Source organism: Gymnogyps californianus, chromosome 2, assembly GCF_018139145.2.
Source record: "Gymnogyps californianus isolate 813 chromosome 2, ASM1813914v2, whole genome shotgun sequence".
Taxonomy (NCBI): Eukaryota; Metazoa; Chordata; class Aves; order Accipitriformes; family Cathartidae; genus Gymnogyps; species Gymnogyps californianus.
This window is the reverse complement of record NC_059472.1, coordinates 112,579,857-112,592,696: the sequence shown is the minus strand read 5'-3', so window position 1 is coordinate 112,592,696 and position 12,840 is coordinate 112,579,857. Positions and strand designations below refer to the sequence as shown.

Genomic DNA, 12,840 nt, shown 5'->3' with positions numbered 1-12,840 from the left:
CTTGAATAATGTCTTCAACTTTCACGTGAGGCAAACCAACATCAAGAACAAAAGTAAAATTTTCCCACACAAGTTTTTACTGACAACGGTTTCTTTTTACCAGGCTGTCCGTGTGTAGGGATGTTCCCATTCTCTAGGAACATCTTGCTATAGACTGCAAAACACTTAACATTAACACATCATGTGCATTATTTTTTTTCTAATCTCAAGTTCAAAGGCACTTTTGTCAAACTGCTCAGCCCCAAGGTAAAGAAAGGAAAAAAAAAAAAAAAAAAATCACTCTGATATTCCCACCGTGGAATATCATGGTGATTAAAGCCAGCACAGCCTGCATTCAGATCTCACCTGCATTTTTGAACGTCACTGGATGCCAGAATAGCCATCTATAATTTTCAATAGTGAGACGTTATTGTTGGGTGCCTCACTTAGACACCTAACAAACAGGCCTGCTTCCAGAAGGTGGACATGTGACACTTAAAAATCACCATCTTTTAGAGAGTTTTAGCTGGACATCCAAAATCTAAGGGACTGAAAATCACTACTCACTCATGAACATATATATATGTATTCTCCTACTGTATTCAACACATGTGCATATACATGCAACATGCACAAAAACAAAGAGATATAAGCCAGAACATTTGTATTACACAGACTGTAAATGGCACCTTGCATAACAGGCCTCTAAAGGTCACCATAACTCTGCAAAGGCTAACAGTATTACTAATCTATCACCATGCAAAAAAGCAGAATATCCCTTATGTTGCCTACCCTACCATAAATGGCCACACGTTCACAGACAAGTTAGTCTCTAGCTTTGTTAATTTACTGGAAGTTGTTGTCCCCTTAAAGAGCCCATGAACATGCTTGAGAGACAACATTTAAATAGGACAGCCTATGCAATGGGTTACTCTGCCAACTTTTTGTCGTCAGCACAAACCACTAAGCTTCTCAGAGACAAGATGTAACCACTGGAGAAAGCATGTGCATTACTTTATGCTTTAAAAATGCTGTATCTGCAACAAGGAAGAAATTCCCACAGGATGACTTTAGTGGACTCTGAATATCTGAAAAGTCTTATGGAGCAGGGGCAAACCCATAAAGTAGCAATGATTTTTAATCATATCAGATTACACCACCCTTAAGAAAAAGTGGCAGGAGGACATTTCAGAGCTAAACAGTTGTATGTAAAACACGTCATGTACACTCCACACACATTACATCCTAAAAACCTGCAGGATATTTAATAGGGCTGTATGGGAATAGCATGTTGGATTTATTACGTGCACAGGGATCATCCTCTCTGACCTTCCCTGCACGTGTAGGGATTTATGAAAATACTGGGCTGGGCTTGGCACTCCAACAAGGTGGTACCAGTGCAAGGGGGACAATCACCATGCGTTTCCCTGGGAACACAGAGGATAACCCAGGGCTGCCAATGAAATACTTCTCGCATTTCTAATCCAAGTCAGCCATGGGTTTAGGGGGTTTGGAGTTTCTAGGAGAAATAATACACCTGCTGCCTCAGCACATTCCCCTTCTACTATCAGCTCTGTCCCCCACCTTCAGGGTATTCGTAACATCATTTCTGCTCATCTGTAGCTACTCTCGGAACATGGCAATTTCTAGCAAGCCTTTGGGGCCTTTAAGACATTGTTGAGGTTTGTTAGCAAACATTTTAAGGGTTCAGGCCACACTGCCTGTAACATAAACTTCACAGGTAGACTGAAGGGGCCTGTGGCCCCTTCTAGACTTAACCTCAATCCATTTAACATGCATCAAAGGTGAGACCCTCCATTTTTTCAGAGCTCCATATCCTGCACAAGATGTCAACCTAGGAGAGGGAAATGAAATACAATTTCCAAACAGGGGGCTGGAAAGGTCAGCTGAGGACCAAGCACAGGGAAGTGGAAATTAGCAGTTGGCACGGGGTTAAGTATGTGCATGTGATAGGAGTCTCTTGGAAGAATGAGACTGAAAAACAAGAGGAAACTAGCTGTTGCTTCCAACGAAGCATTAAGTACCATCTCCCTGCTGCATTGCTGCATATAAGAAGCCGAGGGCTAATCCCATATTTAATGATTGGCATTTTACAAGATAAACAGGTGAGCAAATGTGTATCTTCAGCTCATTCCTTATAGACAACACTAGACTCCTACTAATGCAAGAGAATTCATTATGGTATTAAAACTTAAAGTTTCCAGGCTTTTCCAGTAAGCCTGATTCCCCTCTTGAGCTAAATCATCACCGGTTATTAGTAAGAGCCTGGAAGCCAGCAGAATTAAGCTGACACAAAGCAAGCGTGAAGGTGGAATCGAGCCGTGAGTGCGTGTGATGGAATCAAACCCACGTCCGATCACGGAAAAAATGCAGGGGCAAGCTCAGGGAAACGTCATGAGACACAAGATATTTGGAACAGCAATTTTAGCTGCAGGAAACATGCTCAAGGTCTGAACACAGGTCAGTCGTTTCACAAAATTGTTAACACTGTTCAACGCTGAAATGGATGCCTTTCGCATCAGCCCTGGGGTATGCTAGCTCCAAGGGACAGTTTGGCCATAGTCTTCTTGAAATTGCTGCCAGATAGTTTTTACATATTTCTCCTTTCTTATTAGTTTTTTTTACCGTTTTATTTATGTACGCGTGCCTAATCAGTGGTTCAAGTTTGCAAACTGGATAATAAATAACAGATGCACTTTTGTTTGTCTTTGTTGCTAACCATAGCACATTCATCCTAATATTAGGGAAAAAATGTATACTTGTGTCCTGATTCAAAGATACTGATTCACCCTTTAGTAGGTGAACAGAGATGATTTGATAGGCATGGTTAATCTAACATGTCACACTGAGAAAAAAAGGGTACTGACAAGAAATTCCAGACAAGGTCAGACTTTCAACAGTAGACAAATAAGTTATGTAAATATGTTATCTGAGTACTTGCTCCATATGCCAAAAATGTTTAATATTCACAGATAATGAAACATGTTTGAATCAGAGCAGTTTTGTTGATTCTGGCAATAAATTTAAGAGCTGCTGAAACAACAGAAAAGAATTTTAAAAATTAACCCATTTTATGCAGCCCTTGAAAGATTTCGACTAAAAATAGCAATGCTGGTAAGGAAAACCAGTACTCCACAGATCCAATAGGTAAACTTACACAGCCATGAGGAGAGGCAAGATTTAAACAGCAAAGTGGAGATGCTAAAGCATTAAATCAGCATAGAGGAGTACTCTACCGTAGTTCTGGCTTCTGCTCCTCCAGCCGAAAGCAGAACACCAAATGCATGTTTGGCATAAATCTGTGCTAACCCAATTGCAACGCCTGTAGATGTTTTTCTGATGCACTTAACCCTGCAGCTTAATTAAATAACCCGTTAACCGGGTTTGATCAGCATAATCCTGTAACATTTGCCTTGTCTTGGCCCTGCAACCACTGTGCACGTACTTAGCAAAAATCCCCAGAAGTACCACTCTCAAGAACTAGTGCTGCCTACCCAGTTTAGTAAGAAAAGCAAAGATCTTCTGATTTAAAGTTCCTGACTTACAAGACAGTGGCTTCTTTCCTAGAAGGCACTGCTACATGTACACAGTGAGAAGAAAGACCGACCACTGGTATGATTTAACTGCGAGGTCCACAGAAGGTTCAGGCCTAAGAATGAATGAATACCACCTTACGTGGAAACCAGTTTACCTCTAACATTCGCATGCTCCTTATATATCTGCCTTTAACAGTTGAAATCCAAGAGAGAGATACTGACAGGTACATTTCCTCTCCCTATGATGAACTGTGAAATGCTTAATCAACATATGAGGCGGCAAATAGATCTCAAGGTACGTCTCTATTTAAAAAGCCCTTGAGATCACTTGGAGTTCGGCGCTCCTTCAGCTAGGTTCTACCTGTCTCCAGCACATCCCCTTCTACAGCCTTTCCTGTGGTGCATAAAACACAAATAAGCCCATGTTTTTTCTTTACCTAATTGTTGGGACTTTCCTCATGGGCTGTGTTGATGTTAGGACGAAAAGTTCTGAAGACTGCAAATAAATACATTCCCTGTAGGGCTCAAACAACTCAGGTGGTATGTTTCACTAAAGCAGATATTTGAATGTATCAGAAAGGTATCTAAGATCAGGTCTAAGATCTAAGCTCTCTTTAGAGGCAGTGGAGAGAAGGTAGGACCTCCAAGAGGATGATTTTGCTGATCTATTGTAGACACTTGAAGACTAAATGAGTCATCCTCATTAAAAAAACCCTCCTGGGGGGTGGAATGGTGGTGGTGTATATGAAGTTAGGCAGAAGATGTCCTTTGTTTCCAGGACATCGTCAGAGTTCTCATTCCCCCAAGGAATGGTTTATTGATACTTTTGATACTATCCAGTACCTTGCACAAGACTGGAATGATGTACTTTCAAAGTCAGGAGAGAAATCCAACAAAAGACACTTTCCACTGTGATAGATGAACAGGCGGGTAAACCCTTCTTCTGTGAAATAGGAGCTAGAGTTTATACACACAGATACCACTGTTTTTAACTCTTCCATTCTTGGTTTCCAAATTTACATTTAAACCGCAAATCTTGTACGTTATTTATAGAAAAAGGATAGTTTATGAATCAGAATTTAAAAGAGGCATGTATGTTAAAAGAATAAATCAATCAGCTCTTTTCTGAACTTCCTTCTTCATTGCTTTTTGGCAGGAACAGCTTCACCAACAGGAAAATGGTAAAAGGATGCAATTCTTACATTCCTTCAAAAAGAAAAAAAAAAAAAACCAAACAACAACCCCAAAACATTTGTAGACTCTCTTCTTCTCTCATTCAGTAGTTCCTTCACCAGGAGCTTCCTTCTCTGGCTGGGAAGCTTACAAAAAGTCTACTATGTATTTTTTTCCATACCTCAGCAAAACTCCTGATTACTGTGGTATCTACCAAGCCTCCTGCTTCCTTCATGAATCTGATAAGAGCTAATGTATATACCCAATTCACTTATAAGACTTCTTTATTTATCTGAAATTCACTTTTGTAAAAAGACAAATCAGCCTTTTTCAAAATTAGCATTTCACATATTCAGCCAAGAAAACAGGAACTATGGGCAGTTCACAAAGTAACAACGCTTTCAGTTGACCCAAAATATTAATCAGACTGCCACATCATATTGACAGGTCATAAGTTTTGGGGGGAGAGAGTGTTGGAAAATTTCAATAACTAAGTAATTTGACAAATTTAACTTCTTATTTTAGAAGCTAATTGTGAGCAGGCCACAAGTGAACACGTCAAGTGTTGCCATGGTCTGATTTAATATGTAGATTACAGTGCATTTTTTCCATGTTTTGATGGCCTTGGTTTTTATAGTACTAGCCTTTCTTGAAAGATAACGTTATTTTTCTACATTCAAAATGTATTTGCCATGAACATTCTCTTTAGCATTTTAAAAAAATTTCACTGCTTATGCAAATACTACAGCACTCTTATTGCTAGAAGATTTGGTCAAAACAAACAAAAAACGTCAGAAAATTTGGTCAAATCCGGTTTCACCTAAAAATCCAAACCAGGAAGTCACAGAAAACTTTCTGCCATGTTAAGTAGTTTTGCTGTACCCTCAAGGCAATATCCAGCAACGCATGAAGAGATTATTTTGAAACACTGTAAATGCAGTGAACTCTAATCAAGGCACAGCTTTTGTGTAGTGATACAGATGGTTCCTGTAAAGCAAAAATGCCATGATTTTTTTTCCACTTTAGATTTATTTTAAGGTCCCAACTCAGGAAATAACTTAATTTTATGGCCAGGCACCCTTTCCTGTATAACAATGAAAACTCAAATGAGAGCTAAGTTCCCCTTCACTGAAAGAGCTTCAGTTTATCACACTGACATTAGGAAGATGTTTATGAGAGCTCTTTCTGAGCTGCTTTGGGGTCCTGCTTCCTATGTCTAGAGGTGACTGTGCCATGCTGGACCACGGCGTATGCTCCTGTCTCCCTTCACAGCCATCCCAGGACTGGGCAGATGCACCAGTTTCTCCTGCTAGCGACAGGGCTCCCAGGCAAAGCCAGATTCAGTTGCTATCACAGAGATGCTCTAGACCGGGGGTGGGGGGAACACCTCCAACTGCCCAAGCAAAATGTTTTGGAACAGTCATTTAAAGAAGCAATTAAAGGGAAAGAGGCAGGAAGGTCAGCAAGTTTCTGTACAATACACTCCCTGGAATGAATAATTTCCTCCAGCAATCTAGCTATGCCTTTAAATATGGTGCCAAAATATGAGTATGTCAGTGTGTGTATAACAATCACTAAAATGAAGAGACTACAGGGGGGATGACTAATACAAAAGGCTAAAATAAATCTTGCTGTAAGTCCAAAATGTTCCTATACAATCCTTGTATCAACGGTGGCAACCAGCAGCAGCATAAATTGCTGCTGGAAAAAAATTTTGCTACATCAAGTACTATCAGCAAATATTTATATCTTCACATGCTGGGACTGTGTATATATGTTTTCAGAGCCAAGACGTGAAACTTCAAAAGACACAAACTAAACAATTTTAAACTGGCTGCCAACAAACAAGGGGTTTTCTACATAATGATAACGATATACAGGTTTGCCTCTGTACATGGAGCGTGCAATAGTAAGCCCGACAATCTCAACATATGCTTCAAGGACCGCTCATGCACTACCAGCACTTTAGAGAGCTTTGACAGTCCTCCTTTGCTTATGGTTTTAAACATCAGCAGTGCAGTAGCCAAAGCATCTTATTCTTATGCTGGAGGATAACAACCTACAGATAACAAGCAGAAATTACATTTAAGTTTTTAAAATTGCAAAGATTTCTTTTTCATTATACAAGTGAAGAAAAACCTCAAGCAGCCTGGGACCTTTCATGGAACAAGACAGCAAGCTTTAACTCTTCCCCTTAACGTCTTCCTGCTCCTTACAGACATTACTGTGCAAATGCCAGGAAGAAAAATGACGACTGCTACACAAAACTGGCCTTAAAAATGTAACCTGTCATCAGCCAGGAAAGACTTGTGGCTCTGGGACTGACTCAATTTTATTTTTTCTGTTTCAATGTTCACAGGAAGAGAATAATGTTTATTTCAACAGTTTTCCTTATTGAACATGACAAGCTTTTCTACAGTCCCATGCTCAGGCAGCCATTAACTTAAAAGACAACTTGGAAAAGGAATTCCCTTCAACTCCTCCATGCTGTTAATTCATTTCCAATTCAGGTTTTCTTTATTTTTTTAAATCTTACTGATACCTAGCTTTCATAAAGGCACAATCTAGGTCTCACCTGCTCAGACAGAAGAAAGGAGAAGTGTGAAGTGAATATGCCAAGCATAGTACAACTGGAGACAACCAGAGGACTTCTGTTTGTCCTTCCAACAGAAGGACTTTTTATTTTGCTCCCTAACCAAAAAGCGATGGGAACACTGGACCAGGAACTAGGAGCTTGAACTAACTGGCACACTCAAGGTTAATGGGAGCAGGATTCACAAGACTGAGGTTTAACCCATTTTTTGCTCTCTGTAGATAATTCTCAAAGTCTAAGCTTAGATGCCTAGGGAAACTCAGGGAGACTAGATAGCTTTTGTATTGTCAGTGGAGACTGGCAAGTGCTTCTCCAGAGTTGTTTCTATGCCTCTCTCTCTCCATTAATTACTAGAGTAAGAGAATATTTTTAAATTCTATGTTCTCTTACTAGCAATTACTAAAACAGTAATTACTACACTTAGATATCAAAAGCTACATGCACGGAGGCAGTTTCTCATCAGAAAATTGAGGACAGTATTTCTTTCCTTCTCCTTCCTTCCTCTGAATTTTGTTTTATTTCATTGCCTAGACTGCAAACTGTTTGAAGAGACTGTCTTGCAACATGTGCTTCTCACTTTCCAACAAGATTCTTACCTCAGCAATGATAACAACACAGTTCTTTATATCCTCGGTATTGATTCACCTAAACAGGCTTTTAAAAAAAATCCATGCTTGCTGGCTTGCACGATGCATGCAATAGAAGCAGCAATACCTCCTTCCAAAAACCCACAAGTGCACACGGCACTTGCTCTGGGTTAACACCGTGCATCTTTGATTCTGGTGACAAGTCTAAATAACTTGGCAGCCCTGCAGAGCTTGGTCCCTCCAGAGGAGGGGTGAGGATCATCTGCTTGCACTGCAGTTGGCTTCCAGTTCAAACAGACAAACTCTGTTTCCAACTGTTAGTCCCTCGTTCCTCATAATTGTGTTTACCTTCGCTGGAAATAAATAGGAAGGCAACAATCTGATCCAGTTCCATAAAGCCAGCATCAGAGTAATCCTGGACACATTGCTAATTTATCAACAGCTTCAGGAAATACCCTGGTTAATTTGGTAGGAACTCCCATTGTAAAAATCTTTTTGGATGCCCCGGAAAGCAGCTCCTTGGCTGGCAAGTCAAGTAGCGCTTCCCTTGCCCTCCAAATTAGCTGGATACCCAAAGGAAATTACTAATCTTTCAGTTCAAAACCAAAACACACACAAGTATAATAAGTACTGTTTTCCGTTGTGGAAGAATAGACAATCAATGGCTTGAAGAGTGGAGAATATACATTTCTGTTAACACTAACACTACTGTACTCTGTTTGGGTGAAGCTCTTCTGTGTCATCACCTATACTGTTCCTATCACAACACTTTTACCAACAAGCTGAGGTTTTTCATTTATTATGTTTTTAACCTGGCTTGAAACCTCTGCAAGAAAGCAAATACAAAAATGCATAAAAACAAACAAATACTAGTTTGTCTTATCTGCTTCCAAAATATCATTTACCACTGCAGAATTTGAGTATCTACTATGTAAAATCAACGTCAATGGTGAAATTCCCTAGTTAAAATGACTTGTAAAATTTCTAGCATTTCCTTTTGATTTAAAATTTCTGATAGGAAGAAAGTTCAGTTGTTTTTTTTTTCTAGTTTTCTTTCAATTATCCATTCTCTTTTACTTCTGGCTTTTACCATTGACTTGTTTCTGTTATATATTAGGGGTTTTGTTGGGGGAAGTGCTGCAGAAACTCCCAAGACCCCTTGAAGAGCGTCTGAACATCTCTAAGGCAGAACTCCAAATGTCAAAACATCTCTGTGACCTGAATTTCTCTGGAAGAAAATGTTAAAGCAGTTTCTGCAATAAAGCCAAAAGCTTAGAGCAACAGGAACAGAGGAAGCATGAGGGCTGTCATATCCTCTAAGAGCAGCAAGATAATAATTCCTATTAACACCTCCCAGAGATACAGACCGTTCCAGTGGGCCATATGTGACTCTCTTTCATTATTTTTTGTGCCTGAAAGACTAGATCAGTCAACACAATATGAAGGAATTAGCTCCTGGTACTATCTTGTGTGGTGTATGTGTATTTGAGACACAAACTCTAGTGTTTTTACTATGTATTTTCACCCATAAATTTCACTGCTGTACTGTATATCAGAGAAGTGGCAAAAGAATTATTAGCTTTAAAAAAACAAAACCATGATGTAATCAAATCCCAAATGCTGTATCAACAGTTTCAGTTACAGATAAGTGACAATTCCTAATCCTCTGTGTTAATGACAGTTATTCTGAATGCTCTGGCAATGCTGACACCTAGAACAGCTGGATTATAGGCATAAAGGTATAATTACAGAAACACCTGCACTGTCTGAAAGGATACTATCACCTTTACCACAGTCTAGATTCTGGGAAGTTCAAAATAAGCAAAAGCTTGAAATATGTAATGACTATGCTTACAAAAATGCTCTTGAAAAACAGCTGTTCTAACCCAGTTTCCAAAGTTCATTCCAATCTGCTGCTTTTAAGGTTTATTTGTCTGTTTGTTTAAGTATATTTGGTCTGTGAAAAGATGAAAAGCTCCATGATTTTAGTTCCCTTTTCAGTCAATAAAAACTCAGTGGGAGAGAGGCAGGAGGAAAGAGAGTAGGATGCTTTTCCTGTTATAACAGTAAGACTTGGGAGACATGGGTTCAGTGCCTGGCTCTGACACAAATTTCCTGTGTGACCTCAGGCAAACCATTTGGTGTTTCAGTTATTTATCTGTAAAGCAGGGATAACCACTATCCCAGACAGGATTTTCTTGGATAACATTTATTAACATGTCAGAGGTGCTCAGAAAGTCATGTATTAGACTCCTACTGACCTTATACCTAAAATCAGTGGTTGAAATGACCCAGGATATGCCAGTGTATTATGCAGACATCTCTCATAAAACCATACTTGCCTACTACCACTCTTCAGCCTGCAAAGCAAATAGGTCTCACAACAACAGTTTGAAATTTCTACAAAGACAAACTGCAAAGTTGAAGAAAGACGTCAAACAACGTGGGGGGAAATGCAACCTGTTGTTGGGGAAAAGGGATACAAACCCTGCAAGTATTTATTAGCGTAGTGCCCAAGACCACACCACCCAGCTGGACCTCCTTTAAGTAAGCCATCAGAGGTACAACAGCAATGAAAAACAAGTTAACTGCAAGATTTAAGGTTTTTGCCTTGTTTTTCTAACAGCTATTCAAAACCATACAGTCCATCCCGTCCTTGTCAGTGTAACATAGGGTCTTGTGTAGAAATGATGACAAACAATGCCTGGAAATTAGCCCTTGCCCACTTGGCGGGTAGTGTACACCTCAGCTAATTCAAGCATGCAAAACAGGTGTCTTGTCTAAGACAATTTGCCCAGACCTCTCGAAGAGTCAACGCAGAGAAACAAGCAATGCCTAGAAGGAGTTCATCACACCCTAAGTTAGATGGGCTGAGTTTTCTATTCCTCTCTGTTGGCTATATAGGAATATATAGGATGACTGACTTTAGAGGAGACACCAACATTCGGGCAGACAAAATCTGTTAAGGAGACTCCCACCTCCCTGCTGCGAACACACACACCTTCTCCCACAGCACACAGAGACCAGGGAAGGGACAAGGAAACAGGTCACGATCCTTTGACAGGCAATCTGTCGAAGGGAAGGTGATCTTCCACATATAAGGCTGGACTAAATGAAACATTAAAATGCAATGCCATGGAACATGAGACATAGACTGGAGAATTAATTCAGTCTAGTTGGAGAACTGACTCAGTCTATACAACACTGGTGCCTCATACAATATCCCAAATCTGTTTCTCAGTGATTCTGTCTTTAGTGCCCATCTGTAAGCCATATATATATTTATCTCATACCTTTCAACAGCACAAATCTTGGAAACCTGCTTAGAAAGGTATTATTGGATCTATATTTACACAGATTCAGTGACACAGTTACCTGCATATGAGGGATGGTAATACTTTTCAGACAAAAGGCTAGAAAAGTAGCTAATAACAAAGAAAGCATAATTCTTATTTTCAAGTAGCCCAAAGAGCTGGGTCTAGCTCACAAAGACAGTTTACTCTGAATTTCAGCAATAAATTTACCTCAGTAGTGAGGTTTCCCTCTCTTGGCCACCACAGTATAAACGATGGTAGTTTAGTGGTTTAACAAAAGCTTTGAAAGCAACAGATAAATATTAGAAATGAAATCTAAGAATGTGTCTCCTTTACCACAATTTATTTTGATTTTCTTTGTAGTTGACACAAAATCATCTTTTGAAAAACACTGTGTTGAAAGAATAAATTTCTGTGTTATTTACATTTGTTAAAAGAATACTCAAAAAGAGCAAATTATAACATGGACAATAGAAAAATAGATATTGATAATGTATTTAGACCTAGCTAGTGTTTTTGCAGATAACCTCAGAAAAAAACAGGGAATGTGAGTCATCTTGGTAACACATCCTGCTGATATTACAGACACCATTTAATCAGGAAGGACTGATTAAGACTCAATCCTCTTTGGAGGCGTGACTCAGGGAAGTGTTCTCCACATTTCCTTCAGGATTAGCCTGACCTAGTTTTACACTGCATTGTAGGAAACCAGGAACACACAACCGGCTGCTTGCCCTAGGTGAGGGACAGCAGTCAACAGCTGGAGGGGCTCAGCTACTTATGATAATCTGGCCACAGATACAAAGAACCTTTTATTGTCTAAAAAAGCAACTGATTCATCTAGTTCTGCTGGACTTTTTTTTGTTTCAGTCATCAACAGCTCTCAGTGCCTCTCTGGGCTCAGAACACCTCATAACATACCATCATCTGCTGAACGTGAAATATTTCGGCTCCAGTGGCAGAGAGGCGGTTTGGAAATGAAATGTCAAGAAAAGCTCCAGGGAGAGTGCTTGGTCCAGCATTGTAAACCTGTAAGATAAAGATGCATAAAAATGTATAAAAAAATAAAATAAAAATAAAGTTACATATATGACTGCTCATAAATGAGAAACTACTGTAGAACCAGAGCTGGGAGTATAGGTAAATCTGAACAAATTCAAATACTATGCAACTTTTTCTATGTCTTCAGACTAAGACTTCTTCTGTAAGTATCAGGATGAAGTCAAAGGTTTAGCTTATCTAACAGTCTTTAGGCACAGCTCATATATCAAGTGCGAAGCAGTTTTGCAGGATAATTACCAGTCATCAATACAAATAGCATGAGACTTCTACCTTACATACACAGACATTGCTAGTACTCTTTGAGTGTTTTGGTAATACCATCCGGAAGACTGTAAGAAATATTGCTGTCTCATTTAACATTCTCATTTCCATCTGGTAACCACTGCATTATATTCTGCATGTGTTTTCCTTATGGAGCAGAAGCCAAAGTAATGATGATTCTGACTACCAGACTGCGGGTTTGCCGAGTGAGTTGCCAGGAAATGCATGTGAATAACTTCCATTCAAGTTATGGGGTTTCCATTTAAATGAAACTCTTAGTGGAAAACATTGGCTTTCTATCAAACACCCCACAA

The 12,840-nt window shown here is 39.5% G+C and overlaps 1 protein-coding gene across 1 annotated transcript in view; it reads right to left on the bottom strand.

The window, feature by feature from the left end:
* Positions 1 to 12,840, bottom strand: part of ITGA9 (integrin subunit alpha 9) — a 225,809-nt gene that overhangs the window by 32,097 nt on the left and 180,872 nt on the right. Inside the window, exon 23 of the mRNA XM_050915800.1 lies at positions 12,125 to 12,232. Coding sequence (XP_050771757.1) covers positions 12,125 to 12,232 — 108 coding nt within the window. The remainder of the gene's footprint in view (positions 1 to 12,124; positions 12,233 to 12,840) is intronic.